This window comes from Ammospiza nelsoni, chromosome 3 (genome assembly GCF_027579445.1).
Source record: "Ammospiza nelsoni isolate bAmmNel1 chromosome 3, bAmmNel1.pri, whole genome shotgun sequence".
In the NCBI taxonomy this organism is placed as follows: Eukaryota; Metazoa; Chordata; class Aves; order Passeriformes; family Passerellidae; genus Ammospiza; species Ammospiza nelsoni.
In genome coordinates, this window is record NC_080635.1 from 7,829,193 (window position 1) to 7,850,232 (window position 21,040).

At 39.4% G+C, this 21,040-nt stretch overlaps 1 protein-coding gene across 1 annotated transcript in view; it reads left to right on the forward strand.

The window, feature by feature from the left end:
* The window catches only part of WDR26 (WD repeat domain 26), a 31,623-nt gene extending 11,577 nt beyond the window's left edge, over positions 1 to 20,046 (forward strand). Inside the window, exons 7-14 of the mRNA XM_059467444.1 lie at positions 3,780 to 3,918; positions 7,382 to 7,522; positions 8,782 to 8,901; positions 9,624 to 9,769; positions 10,239 to 10,317; positions 10,889 to 11,018; positions 13,681 to 13,866; positions 15,312 to 20,046. Coding sequence (XP_059323427.1) covers positions 3,780 to 3,918; positions 7,382 to 7,522; positions 8,782 to 8,901; positions 9,624 to 9,769; positions 10,239 to 10,317; positions 10,889 to 11,018; positions 13,681 to 13,866; positions 15,312 to 15,337 — 967 coding nt within the window. The 3' untranslated portion in view covers positions 15,338 to 20,046. The remainder of the gene's footprint in view (positions 1 to 3,779; positions 3,919 to 7,381; positions 7,523 to 8,781; positions 8,902 to 9,623; positions 9,770 to 10,238; positions 10,318 to 10,888; positions 11,019 to 13,680; positions 13,867 to 15,311) is intronic.
* Positions 20,047 to 21,040: the final 994 nt, after the last annotated feature.

Here is a 21,040-nt window from a genome sequence, read left to right on the forward strand (position 1 = left end):
AAAGACCTAAAACTCAGTGTAGCTTTTATGGAAAACTGCTGTGCTGTGCATGGTGGATTAAGGCAATGAGGGCTGTATGGGTTATCCTTATAAATTTGTCCATATAACAGGCTAACACTTGGGTTTGCAGGGGAATTGTTTTCAGTTAAGGTTAGCTCCTCTGAGGAAGTTAATTAAGAACTGATAAACTTGCTTATAGAAATTTTCTGAACTCAGCTGCTCTGACTTGCATTCTTGGGTTACTTGGAGTCAGTTTTTAAAGATGCAGACTTCCACAGTACTTTGCTGTAGCCATCTTAAGCTTTGAAAATTACGGTCTTTGGCACTTTATATATTCAAGTAGTCTTTTAGCTTACAATTGTGCTGCATTGCATTGTTTCAGCAGTTGTAGAGGTGTGTGCAGACACTGAATGTTGCCCATTTTAAGAGCTATGGGAAATGATCATGTGCTGGTATTGTGGTTTCCCTCCTTCAGAAGTGAGTCTTCAAATCAGACTACCTAGAAGAGATTTAACCTTTAAACAAGTCCACTAGTAGTACTGGCAGTTGTGCAACAGATTTGATACTACTTATCAAATCCCAAGGAGCATTCCAGATCACTGTGAAGAGCTTGATTTACTGAAGCCAGGCTCCAGAGAGCCAGGTAGAAAAGGCACTATATGCAACAAACCTGAGTTTGAATTTCCCCCACCTTAATCTATTTGCTGACACAGAAGTTTGGGCTTTTGTTTTGTTGGTTCCTTTTTTTTTTTGGCTAAAGTAGTGCTTCCTAAATTTGCATATATGCTGTGTATATGCATAGATACTCATGGCTGCTGTAATAAGAAGAACCCAAACCAAAAAAGTACCCGAAAATCCACTTAAAAGAAAGGCTTCCATTCTGTCCTCATCCTATTGTAGCTGCCTGTTGCAGGGGTCTGGCTCCAGTTTGTGGTTTGCTGTACTGCTGCCATGCTTGGGCATAGTGAGGTGAGTTAGGCAGCAAAAGCCAAATTTTGATGAAGGTGACAGAAGTGACAGTCTAAAAGCTTAGACAGTTCGAGTCCTATGCTACTTAATTGATGGAACACTGATAAGTTTCCCTTTTTTTAGTTGGAGCTAATCCCTTTTGGACTTATGGCAATATTTTGGTTAAGCATGCTTGAATTGCACTGACAAGCAAAATTATTTTTAACTCTAAAACTCACTTGATAAGAGTGGGAGATAGGAGTGAGGCACTACTGGGAGTGAAGGTGAAGGATTTCAGAGATTTTGATAGCAGAGAATTGATGCTCTTGGGGATGATGATTTTTGGTTTTGAGAACCTTCAGCCTAGTTGGGTGTGTTGGGGCTTTTTGTTCATTTGCCTTTTTTGTTTTCTTTGTTGAGGAATAAATCTTTCATTGTATGTACAAGGAATAAAAAGGTAGCTATTTGTTTTATTCTATAGTTTTGAACTTGTGTAAATACAACAACAGTAAAGTTATTAGATACTTTATCTCAGTAAGTAAATGACATAATTCAGGTGTTTTGTGCTGAACAGAACAATTTGTAATGAAGCACTTCAAAAAAGATCAAGAAAAACCTTTGAGCTTCAGTAATATCTAATTACCAAAACCAGAAGCTGTTAAGACAACTGGTTCTGGTTTCTTGTTTCAAGACTGCTGCTATTTCCTTCCACAGCCAGGTTATTTAATGTGGCTTTGCTGTCTGTGAGTCAAACTTGCTGAGTTCTGTTTCACTAGTAAAGTGAGGATGACTTTTTGTGGGAGCACTCTGGTCCAACTGGGTTATGAGCAGTAAAATTCAGTATTGGGATGTGTCTGCAGCAGCCCTAATAACTGTGTCACCCCCTTTAGGAACCAAAAGTATCTTACTATGAAAATGGTGTGCTCCAGCATTATCCTGCTTGATTTTCATGTCTGCAAAACCTTGGCTGCTTGTCTTAAGCTTTAAGATGGAAGAGCTGTTGTTCCACAGAGTATTATTTTGAAATGAAATGTGCTGAAAAGACTTTCCTGGGACACAGCATGCCCCTTGTACTTTGTGTGAATTATGGATGCAGCCTCACCTCCTAGGGGAAGTTGCTGTTCAGAGCAAAAACATTAATTTATAACAACATGGCTAAATAATAATGAAACACTGCTCCTGTAGGTGCACATCCCTGTGTGAGGGCTTGCCTGCTTCATTCTAGACTTGAAGGGAAACAAAATCTTCTTTGATGGGTGGGGTTTTTTTTACTTTGGGTTTAGTGTTCTTCCAGGGGCAACCAGGCATTCCTGGTCAGCTGAAAGCAGGAGCAGAGCACACTTGTGTTTCTCTGCAAACAAATAAGTATAGACATACCCAAGAAAGCCAAATATATATATTTATATATGTACATTTTACCCTTCTCTACCATAAGAGTGGAAATGAGACTGTATGGTTGTTCAGTGCTCCTTGATAGCCTTGGAGCACAGACTAGGAAGCCTCTTCTAATAGAAGAAAATGTACTGAGGGGGTACAGACAGTGTGAAGCAGAACTTTTCAGAGAAGAGGTAGTTTGTTAGGTGTCTATCAGCCTGACTGCAACCAAACTGTATTTGTAAACATTAATGGGAAGTAAGTAAGTTTTCTGCTTAAATTAATTGGGGGAGGGCGTTGTTTAACTTTTGGTGGGTGGGTTGTGATGTGGTTTTGTTTTTTGATAGATTTTTTTTGAGCTGGTTTATCTGCAGTGGTAAATACAACTGTACATTTAAGGGCACCATCATTCCCTTAGTGTCACTGTGTCCCATCAGAGTTGTGTTGCACTGGGTGCTGTAAAAACTCAGCCTAAGACCAAACCCCTTCAGCATCTCTGCAGGTGAAGAAAATGTGTCTGTGATTAGAGATTATCTTTTAGTGCATCTGAACAATGAACTTGTACCTCCTGCAGTATTATTTCAAAATAAAGACATCTGCTGTAAAAGCCTACATTTATTTTATCTTAGATCTGAAATTCTTGTTTGAGAGCTTGTAGGCAAGATTTAAATCAAATAAAACTTGTCTCCAGTTCCCACCTAACTTAATAATTTGACTGTTAGCTTTTTTTTGGTGTGTAACTAGAATATTAAATATTGGCTCTAGAGGAATGTTTCAATCTTCTTCAGTAGTTTATCATGTAATATTTTGCTTGATAAACTCAGCATTTTTACAAAATAGTTTAGATTTTGTGAGGGAGAATGTTCAAGCTGAAAGCTCAATGGTATCTTGCTAGTTATGCTTAGATATTGTATTTGGTACTCTGCAAAGGTGAAAAATGACAAAACAAAGGCAGAGAAACATTGAGTTTATTGCAAGGTCACATTCAGGAAAAGGAAGTTCTATGTAAGAATCATTTCTTAGCAAGATATAACTGAGTTAGATACCTACAAAAACTTCATGAGTAAAAACACTGCACCTATGGTTCAGAGAGACATATGCTATAGTATTTTTCTATACAGTAGAAAATATTGTAATAAACTATTACACTCCTGATGAGGTCAGTTTAATTCCAAGTTACATGAAAGAATAACAAATTATGTAGGTGAAATAAGAACAGTTCTGTGTTCTTATGGTTAATTATGATGACTTAATGGTGTGAGCTTGTTGCCAGGTGAGACACTTCATTCTGTACTTACTTGAGGCAGCTGTTAATCGAGGGGGTTTCTAAGGTGTTTGGCCTTGCACTTTAAGATTTTTGTTTGACTGGTTTTTTTTTAATAGCTTAAAACTTAAAAAAAAAATTAAAATCTTACAGCTTTCTTGTTAATGTGTGCCTTTTCCCTTTGTTTTGCCAGGAAACAGTTCCCCTGCTATACCCAGCAGATCCTAACAGAGCACTGTAACGAAGTGTGGTTCTGCAAATTCTCCAACGACGGCACGAAATTAGCAACAGGATCTAAGGACACAACTGTTATTATATGGCAGGTTGATCCAGTAAGTGTGAAAATGGAATGAACTTGTCTTGCCCTTTCCTTTCAGCTTTCTCCTGCTAGGATGGTGTGATTTTTGTAGGACAGGCTGACATGTGCTGTAGCCCTGTTACATCCCATTCCCTGGGGTGGGAGTCTTGTAAATCTCATAGCAATAGGATATTTCATACATCTTTCCTGCTCATATCTATTGGTACATAAATAAAGAGGTTGATTGCTGAATCTAAGCCTGTTTTGACTTGTAGAAGTGATTATGAAAGTATGTCCATATATTTCATAATAATTGAAGACTGGGAATAAACTTGAACATACACACACAGCATTTGAAGTTGCTAATGTTTGTGAAACTCTATCAGAAATAAGATCCTTATGGTTTTTTAACCACACTGCTGCAGTCTGGTGTGTGAGGTGGAAAATGAAAGGTTACTGCAGTTCCATACTGGTATTCAGTGGGGTTTGAATCTGAGTTTTTTTTCACTTCAGGTAGGTTGGGAAGCCATATAATCTAAGTCCCTTTTCCTGTTAAAATGATGGGTGGACTTGAAAACCCTGTTCCATGTGCATAAATGTTATGTAGCCCCAGAATTAAAGCAGGCACCATGGCTTTTTCAGGCATGAGACTGCTGTGGTTTGTCTTACTCTGGGCCAAGAGCTGCATAGCAGCAAAGCTGACTTCTGTTATTTAGTTTGGAAATTATCTGGGTTTTGTTTGTTGGTTTTGGTTTTGTTTGGTTTGGTTTTTTCTTGGAGTAATTTAGGTGAATTAAGGATTAAACATTTTTTGCTGTTAACTTATCAATTGACTGTAGATGCACATCTTCCTTCTATATTGATGGGTTTTAATACCAAACATCTTGATTAGAACATCTTAAAGTGAATTGTTAGCTAATAGCTGCTTAGTAAAACCACATAAATGTTTTGTGAGTGTTTAGACTAAGCCTTTTGACCAAGAGCTGCCAAAGAATAAAAATCTCTTAAAAATAGTTGGTGGGAAAGTGGTTTTGTAGTGTTTTATTGGTTTGTCTCCTTTTTGGGGTGCTTTTAAAAAATTGCAATGCTTTCAAGCAGGTGGATATTTAAATAGCATTAGGCCACATCAAGTGATTCCTATTTGCCAGAATATGCTTCTCACATTTCCTGTAGCAGTTGACAAGGTCTTCTGACCCATAAATTTAATGTGATTGTCAAGGCTTTAAGTATACAGAATTATTCTAATCTGTTTGCATAAACTGCATGGAAACAAACATCCAGCAATGTCTGGGCAAGTGGTGGGAGAGCCCTGTTTTAAATGAACAGTGTTTTTGATTTTTCCACACACACTTAACATGTGGGAGAATCCTTCATTTCTCCCTTTCTTTCTTCATTGCCCCTCTTGAAGTGTAAGGACACATTAGTGTCCTATTAGTTTCTTACTTTCATATCTTGAATTTTCTAATGTGTTTTCTTACTTTCATACCTTGAATTTCTTACTCTTTTCTAAGACCCAGCCACGTCTAGACTGTCTTAGCCTATGCTTCTGTTGTCGTTTCCATTGCTAATTTCACAGTTCTGAGGAGGCTCAGCAGCACTAAATAGTGTCTTGAGCTGACTGGGTTTGTGTGGGCTGCATTGTTTGACTGTCAGGAAGTTTGGCAGAGCCTCTGTGGAGCACAAAGGATGAGCACGCTGTGCATCACCTTGTCTCACATGCATCTTTGTTAAGAGTTCTCCTTTAACAGGCTCCTTAAAAAAATCCCTTCTGCATTTTCTGAAAACTGTTGACAGCTTTTTGGTGTTTCAGCCAAGGAGCTCAGCTACTACAGACTTGAGTTGATGCCTGAATAGTTGCTTGTCATACACAACCAAAATTTGGAATCTGTATGTAAGGGATAGAAGTGCTGAGATTTCTTTTGGTGGTGGGTGGGAGGCAGGTTGACTACATTTGGAGATATTTGCCTGAAATACCACTGCCTGCTGTTTTACAGCATGGTATAGCAGCTTTATGGTTTTGGGGGAAAGTATGAGAGCAGTATGGAAGATAGTAACAGCACCAGAGTGCTATCATTAGAAGAGGAATATCTTATGTACCTTGTTCCTCATGAGTTTCAAACACGCTACTTTAATCCTGTTGTAAAAAAATGTGGCTGTTCTAGACAAGCTCCAGGATGTGAGATGATGTCAGACATGACTCAATTTCCTTGAAAATCACTTTAGCTACAGGCACAGCAGGGTCTCATGCAGTCTAGGAATAATGATTAGAATGGAAAAGGGGTCTTGAGGAGGTCCATTCATTTGCCCCTCTTTCTCTGCCCTCTGAAGATTATTTTTAGTTTACTTTCTTTTGAGGAATTTACTTTTTCTAGCCAGCAGAACTCCCAGTGCTGCAGGCTGGCTGAGAGTCACCAAATCCCTCAGAGCTGATCCCAGGAAACAATCCTGTGTGTCACTCTTCCTCTGGTCTTTCTGTTCAGAGTCAAGAAGTGCTCTGTTGATTAATACTGAAAAAAAAAGAGAGAAGGGACAATTAGAGAAATCAAGCTAGAATTTCAAATTAGTCACGCTTTCTGAAAAAAATTGTGGAGATATAAGCATCTGCCATGCATGGAAAAAAACAGGGGAGGGTGGGTAGAGGGAGGACAACTTGATTGCCCTTTCCAAGAGGCTTCAAATAATTATTGTCAGCATTTTAACAAGCTCTGTTCTACTTGTGTATCTGCTGTTCCCAAGAATCAGTGCTAATACTGTACTGAAGCATGTTTCTGTATTTAGGAAGCCAGTGTGTGGTTGTTTCACAGTATCTAGCTGTACTATTTATTTTTACAAGCTTCTTGAAAAGTCAAGTTCCTCTGATGAGGCAGCAGTAAAACAGTTGTAATATAGAGATGATACAAGAGGCTGCATGTGCCAAGTATGCTTCATTCACTAAATCTGGCAGAAAACAGCTTGCTGTAGGCAATGCTTCTGAAATAAGAACACCTCTCAAGGAAGATTTTAAAAATATCTTTCTGTAAATCTCCTTCCTTGAGAAGCACACACAAGATACATGCAAGTTTATAAAAATTCACTTCAAGGTTTTCCCTTGTCAGCAGCTGTGGAGGGTTTGGTTCTCTGTTTAACCAGAACAGGTTTCCAACATGTCTTTAGTTTTAAGAAAGTAACTTAATTCTGTAAAATACAGATGATAGTAATTCCATATTTCAGTAGATGTAGAAAAACTTGACTCTACAGAAATCTTCTGTACTAAGGCAAGTGTAATGTAATATAAAACTTTGTACTCAGTGGCATTTCTTGAGTTTTATGTTCAGAATCACAGAACATTGGAACAAAAATACCTCTGAGTGTTCTTGTTTTGAAGGTTGATGTTAGGAGCTTTCATTTTCTGGCCCTGTAAACTCTCAAAGCTCTCATGCTGTAGATGGATGCTGTGGAAGTGTGAAATGTGGTGGGAGTTGATTTGCAGTGTCTCAAGAACACCTCTCCTGTTCCAGGACACTCACCAGCTAAAACTCCTTAAGACGTTAGAGGGTCACGCGTACGGCGTCTCCTACATTGCCTGGAGTCCAGATGACAACTACCTTGTTGCCTGTGGCCCAGATGATTGCTCTGAGCTTTGGCTCTGGAATGTACAAGTAAGTGCTGGCTAAGAGTGAAAAAGAAAACTTTGTGCTGCTTTTGTTTCAATATCTGAATCCCTTCCTGAAGGAAGGAATCGCTGCAGGCTTGTGCCAACTTGGGAGTGTAAAGAAGAGATGCTGGTCTTGCTGCCCTCCTCTCAATTTGAAAAAATAATTATGGCAGCCTGCAAATGCTCTTTTCACTTTGGACAGAACTGAAATTGGAGTTCAAGTTGAAGTGTCTGGGATTGTGCAGCAATTCTTGTGTGGGTGGTTACTATCATTTCTGAGAAGGGATGGCATAAATGCATAGGATGTCAGAGAGCTCCTGAAGAGAAGGACAGCAAATGAATCAAGAGAAGCAGAGGGCAGAAGTATCAGTTGATCATTGATGATTTTAACAAGTAGGAAAAGTAAAAGATGCAAACTGTTCTGCTTCATGTAACCCTCCCAGTGATGTCAGTGAAAGAGGCTTCAGTTTAGCATTTCAGAACTTCATTTTTCCATCAGGCACTTGGGCATTTTGCCAGTCCCTCCATGAATTTGAAAATCACTTTCTGCTGTTGAATTTTATGGGCACTTGAGTTGATATAAAAGCTTCCCTTGCCTCAGCTGAGAGCTGTATAGACTTCCTTGTGCTGCCTTGGACTCTGAACTAATACAGTTTCCTAAAACAAAAACGTTGCCTTTCTTCACCCTTGGAACACTTTTCTTCTGTTTAATTGACTAAATTGGCTCAGTGAGGAGCACTGCTGACAGTGCCACTCATTGGTGTTCTGTCTTGTGAAACAGTGGCTTTATAGGCATGAAAGCTAAATTTTGGCATGAAGAGCTTCAGCTCAAGGAGGAAAACATTCTAACTACTGTGATATTCATAACTTCTTACTAAAATATATTTTGTCACCTGTTTTCTTCTAGTTTCTCCCTGCCTCCTTTCTTTCAGTGTTTTGGGTTTTTTTCATTTGATAGTGCATATCATTCTCTTGGCTTGTTCCTATGATTTCTTTTCATTCCACTCAAAATCTTTTAGCTGTCTGACACACCAACTATTCCATCTCTCTTGATTTGAGAGACAAAAGAAATTGTCCCAAATCAAGTCCAAATTCACTGGATATGCTAAAGTAGTTCTGCCTTTCCATTGCATTATTCATAAGTATGCCTTGCTTTTTAATAAATTTATCCAGCTCCAAGCTATTCTTGTCAGATAAAATTACCAGTGCCTTTTTGGGAAAGGGTTCTGGTGTAAGGCCCTGCTGCCTTTGTTTGTTTTCCAGACTGGGGAGCTGAGGACAAAGATGAGCCAGTCTCATGAGGACAGTTTAACAAGTGTGGCCTGGAATCCTGATGGGAAGCGCTTTGTAACTGGAGGGCAGCGTGGACAGTTCTACCAGTGTGTAAGTGCTCTGCAGCTGTCCCTTGGAAAGCAAAGCAAGGAATTAAAAGCTTGGTCAATGCTTTTTTGGGTTTTGTAGATGTGTACACTAAAGGTTCTGATCCTTTGCAATTCAAAGATTAATGCAGATATTTCAGCAGCACTTGTGTATGGAGCAGTTTGAAGGGTTTGAGCGTCTTTGACCTGCCTCAAGGAGGATTTGTGATCTGGATTTTTTTTCTTAGCTGCTTCAGAAAAAAACATTAGTAAAAAGCAGTCTTGCCCACAAGTGTTTTTATTCCACAGAATTTTGACTACATCTTTCTTAGTTTTTGCGTGCGGTCTTTGCTTGGTGAAAATAGATGTGAAACCCTGATTACTTGACTAGAGCTGGTTTGGGGTGGTGGTCCACAGTTTGATTGTTTTTTCAACTGGTTCCCAGAATAATATTAATAATTTAGTATGCAGACCTCTCTGTGAAGGTCAGCTCAGTGATGGGGTGCTGGTGGCATGAGAAAGTAAGTGACAGAAGGGATTCTGTGCTCTCCAGGGTGGATTCCTACAAAAGCTCTTGGTTAAGAGAACCAACTCCTAATTCATTAGGTCCTACCTTGTGAAGGGTAAGATTGCTTTCTGTAGCAATTGTCTGACTAGAAAGGGAAAAACATTTTTATGTCACAGCTCCTCAAAATCCTGAGACTAATGGTTGAATGTTTGTTGGTTTTTTTTTTCCCTTCTGCTCAGGATTTAGATGGTAATCTCCTTGACTCCTGGGAAGGGGTGAGAGTACAATGCCTTTGGTGCTTGAGTGATGGGAAAACTGTTCTAGCGTCGGACACACACCAGCGAATTCGGGGCTACAACTTTGAGGATCTCACAGACAGGAACATGTAACTGCCTCTCTTCTTGGTTCTGAATTCCTCTTCCTAGTGGCATTGTGGGGGACAGGATGGGAAACAAGTTGTTAAATGTTCTCAGTGTTAAAAGATGGGGCAAGAATTAGTGAGCAAGTTTCAGCAGGCAGCATTTGATCAGATACTAGAAATAACTTCCTGAGCACTGGAGTAGGTTTCTGGTGGATGTTTTGGCATTTCTGTCATCACAAGAACTTGTAGTCCTCTCAATTCCTGACATATTTTGGTAGAATCTGTCTTGAATTTAGGAGTTGAGGTCTGGAGTCCCTTTTGGCCTAACATAAACAAGTATTGCAGACCTGGCTTATGCTGGTTTCTAGAGTCATACCTTATTTCAGATTGGGAACTGTTTTTCCCTGATCATACTGCAGAGAGAGGGCATGCCTGTTGTCTTGGTGTTGCATTATCATCTGCTTATCTTGACTCTCATGTGTTATCATTTCAGAGTACAAGAGGATCACCCTATTATGTCGTTTACTATTTCAAAAAATGGCCGTTTAGCTTTGTTAAATGTAGCAACTCAGGTGAGTTGGGCATGTTGAAAGGAAATGGAAATAAATCTGCTTGCAACTGCTACCTGTTTTTAAATATTTTTGTGAGTTGGAATGTTTGATATTAACTAGTTGTATATTGTGTAATATGAAGGCTTTAATATTCATAAATACAGCATGGAATTAATTCTCTGACAAGAAGGCAATCTTATTCTTGAGACTTGATTATTTTTTTTTACTGATTTATAGTCAAGAGTTTCATATTGGGAAATATGTACAATTGAATGTTATTATCTGGCTGTTGCATTGAGAAGCCAGGAACAGCAAGAACTGTGGCACTTAACATGTCTGGGACACAGATTTTTATTTATCTATTTCTGCTTTTGAAACCTTGGCTAAAAATAAAGCTTTCAGAGTGGAAGGGACCTACAGTGAAACTTTAATTTAGTAATTTGATACATCTTTATTCTTTTCACCCACTAACAGTATCAAAGTTGGCTCTAAAGTAGTGCACTTCCATGGCTAATTCTTTCTCATTGTTCAGAAGAATGCTATTAATAATACTTAATAATAAAATAACATTCTTTAAATTTCTTATTTCCAGGGAGTTCACTTATGGGACTTACAAGACAGAGTTTTAGTGAGAAAGTATCAAGGTGTTACACAAGGATTTTACACAATTCACTCGTGTTTTGGAGGTCATAATGAAGATTTCATTGCGAGTGGCAGTGAAGGTAACACCATTCTCCTTTGTGCAGAAAACTGGAACACTGTATCCTTCCTATTCCTTCATCTCATAGATGACAGTTGCTAACAACAACATTATAAAAGCAAACCAAGTGCCTCATGAAATAAATTTGAGGCTTGCTGGGATTGTGGCATACTTCAAGAAGTAATTGTGGGCTGGCAGACAGAATCTTCTGAGAGGATGGCAGAGGTAGAACACATTAATGACTCTTTTGTGTTCCTCCTCTACAGCAAAAGCATCTGCACAGTTTTAATTAGAAGTGGGTGGGGTGTTCTTGAGGATTTTTTTTTTTTGTGGTGTGATATTTAGACTTCTGGTTTGAATAAAATGTACTTCTGGGGAATAACAGCTTCATTTGCCTGTTGGAGATACAGGTGTGGTGAGGTTATTTTAATTTCCATAGAATCATTTTAATTACAGACAGAGTAGTCTCAAATTAGGCAGTTGTTGACGTAGTCTGCTAGAGTTTCTTGGTGATTAAAGGCTTTGAAGTGTGTTTTTATTCAGCTGTCTGTGGCAAGAGTAGAAATTGTTAAAAGCTTATGTGATGAATTGGTTTGGTTTTGTCACTGGTGCGGTGCCATCACCTGCCATGGAGATCACTTTGAATTCAAGCTTATGCAGGGCCAGGAATTACACTTGCAATATGTAAAGAAATTACTGTGACTAATGTGTAACTCACAGTTCTTAGGAAACAAGGTTGGCCAAGGCATTTCCTACTCTGTTTTTGGAAAATATGAAATATATCTAAAATAAAATCAAGTTTCACTCTCTGACTATATCCAGTGGAATATGACTGAAGGACAGCACCTCCAGTCCTCCAATCCAGTGTGAACCTTTTTCCATGGCTGGACAGGCTTCTTTGTTTGAGACCCTAGTGCCTGAAAGTTCAGGATTTAGCCATAACCCTGTGCAGGTGTGGACACTGCAGTGTACTAGTCATTTTTGTACACCAGTTTATTGACTTTCATTGTTTAAAAACCACTGTAATTGAAACTGGAGGTAAGGACCTGATGGGTTCTTAGGTTTGAACTGTCTGAAGCTGTCACCTTTGTGCAAATGTGGGTACTGAGACTATTTTTAAAAGACAAGCAAACACAAGCCCATGTGAAGGTGGTACCTCAAGTGAGCTGGTTCAGCACAGGACAAGGGAGTTACCATGTAGGGAAAAGCCTTGAGGTTTTCCTAGCAGCAAGGTCAGAGAGCAAGTTTGTTTTATAAGGGGCTGGGAGGAGGAACAGAGGAAGATTGGTTTGTTTGCTGAGCCTTCAGTGGCATCTATGTGAAAGCCTTTCAGATAGATCAAAATAATTTCATTTGGTTGCCAGACCCCAATACTAAGCTCTTGTGTAATACTAGCAATACACACTTGTCCAGTAACTCTGTTTGGAATATTCCACAGACAGTTCTAGACAGGTAAACCCACAGACTTGTTACAGGCTGCTGGTCTACAGCTGGGATTATCCCACCTCCTTCTCCCTACCCCCCATTTATTCTTGAATATGTTTGGTTATAAAGAATGACTCTTCTTTAAACAGTGCAGTAGAGGGTCTAACTAGTTCCCTATTCTATTTCTACCATGTTGCTAGAAGTAATTAAAAGCTTCCCATCACAAAATAGGATGTGCAGGGTTTGTTTGCATCTGCTTCAATATGTACAAATTGATATCTTTAAATACCACACAGTGATTGGTTGTCAAAGATAGTAATAGCTCACAGTGTGAGCCATTAAGTTTTAGTGCTCCCTCATCTGCTCTGTTTGCACTTTCATTGGAGTGTTACAGGTTTTTAGTATTAAGATGTTTTTCATAAACTACAGAGCTGTGATCTTATCTGGTACTCATCAACAGGAGGTAGTTATAAATATTCTTAGTACTCATGACTTTATAATGCATTTACTAATTTGCAAATGCAGATTTTTTTGTTCTCCCCCTCAAATAATTGTAAGTCTTCCTTTTGAATAAGATTTTAATTGCAGGTATGGAGTTGTAGAGTAGTTTAGTTTCTCTTTTTACCCTTGTATTGACTTATTTGCATAAGTCAGTACCCTTGTATTGACTTATTTACATTGCAACATTTTCCTTCAGAGTGTAGTAGAGTTGCAGGTGTTAATGGAAGAGTTTTGCCTGTGTGTGGTGGTGTTCACAGGGGTCCCAGGATGAGGGAAGAGATGAGGATCTGACTCTGTTTCAGAAGGCTGATTTATTATTTTATGATATATATTATATTAAAACTATACTAAAAGAATAGAAGAAAGGATTTCATCGGAAGGCTTGAAAGGAATGGAATGATAATAAAATCTTGTGACTGACCAGAGTCCGAGACAGCTGGGCTGTGATTGGCCATTAATTAGAAACAACCACATGAGACCAATTACAGATTTATCTGCTGCTGTGGAATGCAACAAGTAGTTACTGTTTACATTTTGTTTCTGAGGCCTCTCAGCTTCTTAGGAGAAAAAAATCTTAAAGAAAGGATTTTTCATAAAACATGTCTGTGACACCTGCGTTCTTTTGATCACTTTTAAAAGCAAAATTGTGTTAGTGCCATTCCCCACCAGAGGCTGGAGTTTTACTGGGAGGTGTGAGAGTGGTGGTGGGTGTGTGCAGAGCAGTGCTGCTCAGGCTGCTGTCCCTGTGTTTGGCCCAGATCACAAGGTGTACATCTGGCACAAGCGCAGCGAGCTGCCCATCGCCGAGCTGACGGGGCACACGCGCACGGTGAACTGCGTCAGCTGGAACCCCCAGCTCCCGGCCATGATGGCCAGCGCCTCCGACGACGGCACCGTCAGGATATGGGGACCAGCGCCTTTCGTAGACAACCAGGATATTGAAGGTAAAAAACACAAAGGAAAAAAAGCCTGGCTGAAAAATTAGTCACTGCTTTGTTTGGTTTTTTCTAGTGTGTGACTGGTGGTTTTTTATCTGAGTTAATGGTTTTGTGTCCGGCCCGTGTTTCCAACATTGTTCTGACACGGCCCTGTAGAAAACTGAGAAAACATGGCCCTGTGGTGTGACTAAGAGCCTAGAATTATGTTAACTTATTTATGCAGATTATATTAACTTATTCATCCATAAAAACCTTGCTTTCAATGCTTAGGTTTAGTAATATATAATGTTATTAAAATTTAAACAGTGCATTCTAACCACACTGCAGATTGAGTAATGGTATTGGAATGGTTACAAAAGGAATTTACAACAGAATTTAGACAGAGTGTAAAGTTTTACCCTAGAGAACCTGTACAAAATTGTATCTTTACTAATCATCAGTAACCACATGTGTCCAGGGGAAAGAGAGAGAGAGAGTGCTCATTTTTTTTGCTGCTAAAATGCACCCAGGTGTTCCCAGCCCTTCTTGCCTCCCCCAGATTGTTAAGGAGGTGACTACTGGGCAGTTGTTGTGCACTTTATATGCTTCTGTCATTATGTATTCAACATTGCAGTAAGAATTTACAGGAGACATTAAAATTATGTATAGTATATCCTATTGCCACAGAGCCTCATGGATGTGACACCAAGGGGAACCCGGGCAAAGTAATCAAAGAGAAATCCATTAAGTGCTGGTAGATAAGTAAACACCTCTAGTTCAGAATGTCCCTTAGGTAAAAATGGCTGAAAGTTGGAAGGATGTTAGGAGGAACAATTACCTCTTCTCCCTGCTCCAGTGCTTTGATACATGTGCTTCTAGTCTTGGACTAGGTGGACCAGCCTGGCTAATGTGTAAGACCTGGAGTGCCCCCATAAGGAGTCAGAGCCTGTCCTCCAGCTGGTTTTACTCATGGCTTTGTTGTTTGGTTTTCTCCAGTGAGCTGCTTGCTCACTCTTTCTTAGTTCCTCCAGAAAATGAACCAGTAAGTGCCATCAAAACCAAACCAACCACAAATGGATTTCTCACAGCAGTGCTTTCACAAGAGGTGTAGGTGCACAGAGTAATACCTGTAATACCTCTGTCCTTAGCACAGTCCCCATGAATTTGTATGTGAATGTGTGTTATGTCTTTTTGGACCAGATGCTTTTTGAGTACCCACACCTAACATGCTAAAATAATTTCTAGATTGTTGTGAATAATTTTATCTAAAATAAGTGATTTTAAGCATGGAATTTAGCTGCAGTATAAGATCCATTAACTAGTGCATGTTCAGTTAAAATTTATGTAAATAGACATGTTAATTTATGTAAATAAATTTATTAATTACCTTATGATAGAAATATGAACTGTTGCTAAGATCTTCAAGCCTGTGATTTCTTTCTCTCTCTCTCTGTGTTTTTGTTTTTGCTCAGAGGAATGCAGTAGCATGGATAGTTGATGGCGAATTTGGAGCAGACGACTTCAGTTTAACTTAATTAGTCGTATTTTAAATGGCTTGGGATTTGGTGCAAACAAACATGATTGATAGCTGGACAGACATGCTCGTCATGAAAAAAGAACCATTTCTGAAGCCCAGTTGGGGCCAAACATTTACCACCTTTGCTTCATAGTAACCAGTCGAGATGAAGCACGTCTTTAGAACTTTGTTGGACACCGTGTTGAAATTACCCCCCCATCGGTTGTGAAGAACTGTGCTACATTCAGGCTAACCATTGAACTCAGTATATATATTTTTCCCTCCTGCCTTTTTGTCTGGCAGGCTACTGTTCTTGTTGCTCTTCTGTGTAATGAAGTTTAAATGCTTGTTTGGAACACTTTATTTAACAGTTTAGAAGGCTTGATAGAAAGAGTGCTTTAGTCTGAAGAGTATACATTGGATAGGAAAGTATTTCCTTCTCTTGTTTCTCAAGTCTCTCTCCGCCTTACTTAGCTTGAGATCTTTGCAGCTTGGTTCATGGATTCTAGCCTTGCCCGTTGCGCAGTATATCTATCAATTGAGAGGATAAACCAATGAACTATGTCAAAAGCACTCTCAGTATCACATTTGACAAAAAGTTTTGTACTTTTCACATAGCTCGTTGCCCTGCAAAGGGGTTAACAGCACAATTTTTTAAAAATAAATTATTTATAGGATTAAAATGACTTCATTTGTATACATTTGGAATTAAAACAATGCAAGAAGTGTCGTGAAACACGGTATCACTGATGCTTTTCTGGAGTGGCCTGAGACCCAATCAGAAGCAGTGGCTGGAAGGAGATTTGTGTAGGCAGTAAAGCTTGTTTCAGATGGAGGAATTCACTGTCCATCTTACCAGTTAAGCTGTATTAGCTAGGAGAAAAAAGCATTCAGACTGCACCACCAGTCTAAGAGCTGAAACAAGAAGAGGTCTTTTGGTGTTTTTAATTACAGAAATATATGCAACAATGCTGGTGTAAAAGGTAGACTACACTTTGAGGGAAGAATGTGTTGAAAGAGTCCTTTCTTCACAAAGTCAACACTTTGTATAAGTAATTTACGTACAAATCATAATTAAACACTTGTATTATGATGGAAATTTTTCTTTATTTGATAAACAGGGGTGGACAGATTTTGTTGTTGAGAATATACTTTTAAGATTGCAGATTTAAATGCCTCTCCCGGACTTTGTTGCAAGCTGGTGCTGTGAACATCTTGACACATCTAGGAGTAGTTCCACTAATGTCCCATATTAAGAGAAAGCAAACATTTATAGTTTAAATATTTATTCTTTTTGACATAAACAGATGGCCTGGCATCTCTGTGCTTCTGCACTACACACAAATCCATTATGGGATGGCACTGGATTCCCTTTTGCCACCTTGGGTGGAAAGGTAGTGTTGGTACTGCTGCAAAGTAAAGAAGGAGCAGGGAAGGGCATGCCTCCAGTCCTGTGAGATAAAGTGTGGACTTCACCCTTTCCTGAGATAATGATTTAGTGTCCTTATTAGTCATGTGTGGAAGAAGGGTGGGGGAAGGTTTGCTGGGATTCCTGGGAAGAGAGGTGTAGCCACTCTGAGTTGGGAGTGTGGTGTTTCCCAGAAAAACAAAGGTTAGCAGGTTAGACTTTTTTTTTTTCTTATAGATTCCAGCCATCCAGTGGTGTGTTTGTCTTGCCTTGTGTGCAAACTTAAGCATGAGTTAAGATTCTGATACTGTGGTTGAAACCAGCCCCAAATCTGACATGAGTCTTCTAATACCTCCAAAACCAGGTAGGAACTTAAATGTTCAGCCTTAAAACTGAGGTGAATGCTTTGATAGCAATTACTGTTTCACAGCACTGAAAATACATGTGTAAACTTAAGATCAGTTCCTTCTTCCTTTAATCAGTTCTGGAGGAAGCTCTTTATTTCCCTTCCTAGTTCAAAAAGTGCAAGATGAGCCAGGCCTGTGGCCTTAATGTTACAGGAAAACAGACAAGTTCCCATGGTCAAATTTGAGTAAGCTAAACCTTGGGGTTTAAGGAAAAATTAATTACCTAAATTGTAAACAGTAAATTGTAAAATGTTTTACATGTTCAAAACATGGTACAATTCATAAGCAATGCCAGTATGTGAATCTTTGGAAGTTACTCTAGTACTGTCTTACTCTGGAACTTAGGTTTTCAAACCAACCATTGTTTAGGGAGAGTAAGGAGAAGAATGATTTTGATGTCTGTTAATATATCCTGCAGTGGTTTGTCACTACATACTCATGGAAATAAAGTGGGAACTTGAGGCAGGAGGTGAAGGCTGGATCAAATCTCAAGTGTAGATTTCAAGTTTTATTTGCACTTCAGGCATTTCCAGTGTGGTGGCCATAACTGACCAGGGTGAGATCCTTTCCCTGCTGCAGCTGGGGGAAGGTGTGGGCTGATGCCTGCTTTCCACAGCAGTGCAGTTAGGAATTCAAATGTAGGACTCTGCAAAAACACTGCCCCTCTCTTCTGGCCTTGGACTGTCCCTCTGAGGTGTTTAGAAGCTGAGTTAGGGAGCAGCACGTGTGGGACCTCTCTCCCTTGGTGTCCTGGTGCAGCCATGGCATGGAAAGCTCCAAGCAGGTGGCACTGCTTCCAGTGTCTCAGTGCCAGCCTGCTGGCAGGCAGGACAGAAAGGGGAGATTCATCTTCATTTTGCCACACTACTCAGTCCCACAGCAGCTGCCATTAGAGATGTAGCAATGAGGACCATCCCAACCTGGAGATGAAAGACCAACCTAAATTATTTCCAACACTATGTGGATTGAAAAGTACCAATACTTTTTGTGCACAGACAATAAAATGAGACTGGGGTGGGGTGGGGAGGGGCAAAGCCCAAATTAGTTTGCTCATTTGCAACACATTGATTTCCATGTGCTTAAAAATGTTCATAGGCTGGAGTGTAAGGCTGCAACAAGTGCACACCCACAATAAATGACTGTATTTCCAGTCAGCAGGCCCATGGTTTTAGAGAAGAAAATACTGTGTGTACTCATTTTGTAACTTTCTCTGGTCACCTGTTGGCTTCAAATATTCACAGTAGCCCCAGGTTATTATCAAGGCAGATCTCAAAAAGAAATGCTGAAGCATTTTATTATCTGAATGTTCTGTAGCTGTTCAGGTAAGTAATTTTCAAGGCACAATGGAACACAAAAGGGAAAATGGTAGCTCTGTTCATGTTTTGGAGGGGAGGGAAGTGGGGGAAATGACACCTTTGTTTTTTAAATTCCCTCTGTCTTTTCTGAAGTTCTCCAACTTTAAAGTTAACTTCTCTTTATGATTGGAGCAAAGATGCAAGCTAGAAATCTGCCCAGATCTTGCCAGTTACTTCTCAACTTGGCTTCAACCAGGTAATGTTTAATAAAACTGTCTGCTGTTGGGAGTTGGTGTCTAGTTGTGTATTTTTACACTGCTAAGTGATACTCCCACCCAAAATCAGTTCTGGAAGTTTCCTTAGCAGGAAGCCAGGACTTGTACAATTAGCTGTAGCTCGAGGGGATATGTTGTAGATCCAAACGGGGAGGGAGGTAGAGAAAAAAGAATGGGCATAAAAAGCAGGATTTACTGACCAACAAATAAACTACTGTAACTCAAGGGGGAGGAGGAAAAATGCACTTTCAATAGTTTGTCCATATCTTTAGCTACAAAATACACTTGTATCTAATTTCTTTTTGAGACGACTATTAAGAGGAACACCCATCCCATAAATGGCTAATCCTCCTTTTGCCCTCCTCCTGTCTTTTCCACATTGGCTTGAGTCCATTTTCAGCTGCCATACTTGATTTTTGAAAACTGCTACTTTTTAACGATGTCCAGAAAGCAAAATCATTAACTATGACACTTTTTTTAAACAGGGTGGACTTAATTGAAGTGTGCAGTGTTGAACTACTGCTGCAGTAGCTGCCTCTAGTTGAAATAAACTGTAGCCAAGTTTTCTGTCTATTCATCCAGATAATCTGGATTCAGTCAAACATCTGTGAGAGTGTTCCTCCCATCTGGTGTGAGTGTGTGTGTGCATGTGTTCCACAAACAGACAGAGAACCAAATGTTCTAGGTACTTGTCATGTTTTATTGCATACTTTAAGTCGTGTGTATGTGAAGTGTCCTTTGACCAGAAGGTTTTGGTTAATATCAGTATATTTTTATAAATTTGAAATTCATTGTGCCCCATCTTTTTTTTCATAAAACATTTTGCATTCTTAGGGTAAATGTGCTAGATTTGAAACTTAACATTTTTAGGCACAGATGGAAAAAGTTATTGGCTCCTTGAAAACATATGGGACAAAATGGATCCTCAAAGCATGTATGTACTTACAAACCAAGCTGTAGAGATCAAGAAAAGAACTTTATTGTTGATCTCAAGATTTCTAAATTGTCAAGATTTATATGGAGTTGTGGTGGAACTAGTTAACACTTAGAGCTTTTGGTATGTAATGACTATTTGCTATGGACTGATATTAAATGTTTCAAAGGATTGCGTTCTTAAACTTTCTGGATTTTTGTTACTCTCAGATATTATTAAGTAGTTAAAAATTTCTTTGCTATATTCATTAAAAACATAAGAACTTTGGGTCTCGTATTTATTTTCACTTGTTTTACTAATTATTTACAGAACACCGTTTTAACTTTTTTATTTTATAAATGTGTAGTATTTTAAACATATCTTTAAAAATTGTTCAATTGGAACTACATTAACTTCTGATTTGTTTTTATTAGGATTTTTAAAAAAAAAATACACTTTTTCCATGTCGGTGCACAGCACTTAACAGAAATGTTTGTATTCCCTTTCTTTCAATTCAATAAACAATAAATAACTGGAATGAATAGTTCTTAGTTTCCCTAACTTCACTTATATGACTGACTTGGATGTTAATTTCCTGATCAATAATTGTAGATTTCTTCCATATTATTTCACTTCCTTGCTAGGAAAATGAATTTGTGGCAGTGTAGCTGCAGCTGAGTCACTCAGTGCTGTCCAGGCTCTGCTGTGTGTCTGTCGTGCCCCTCAGCCTTGTGTTTGTGCTGTACTTCGGCACTCGGCCTGCCCCTGTCCCAGGCTGTGCTTATCTCACTGAGGCTCTGTGAAATCCATCACTCCTTAACGCTGCAGCCTGCTTCAGTACCTCACTGTGCTTGCTGTAGGTGAGCTCTGAGTTTTATGGGGTTTTTGGTACTTCATAGTAAGAGGTGCTGCTAAAGTACTTGGATCACAGAATGAAAGGAATTCAAGGCTGGAAGAGACCTGTAAGATCATCAAGTCCAACCCATGTTCTAACAATTCAACTAGATCGTGGCAGCAAGTGCCACATCCAGTCTTTTTTTGAACTCTTTGAGGGATGATGACTCCACCACCTCCCTGGGTAGATGATTCCAGTATCTGACCACTCTTTCTGTAAAATATTTCCTTCTTAATTCTAACTTGCATCTCCCTTGACGCAGCTTGAGACCGTGTCCTCTTGTTCTGTCTGTTGCCGCCCGGAGAAAGAGACCGACCCCCAGCTCCCCACAGCCACCCTTCAGGCAGATCTCCTGCCTTTGTGTTCCCTCCACCTTGTCTCTTCTCCCTGTGCCTTAAACCAGAACATCATCTTTATCCTGCATTTTTATTCAGCTCTAGCTTATGTTGTGGTAAAAAGTTGTGCCTAATTTCCACTCCCTGTAGCTTTTCA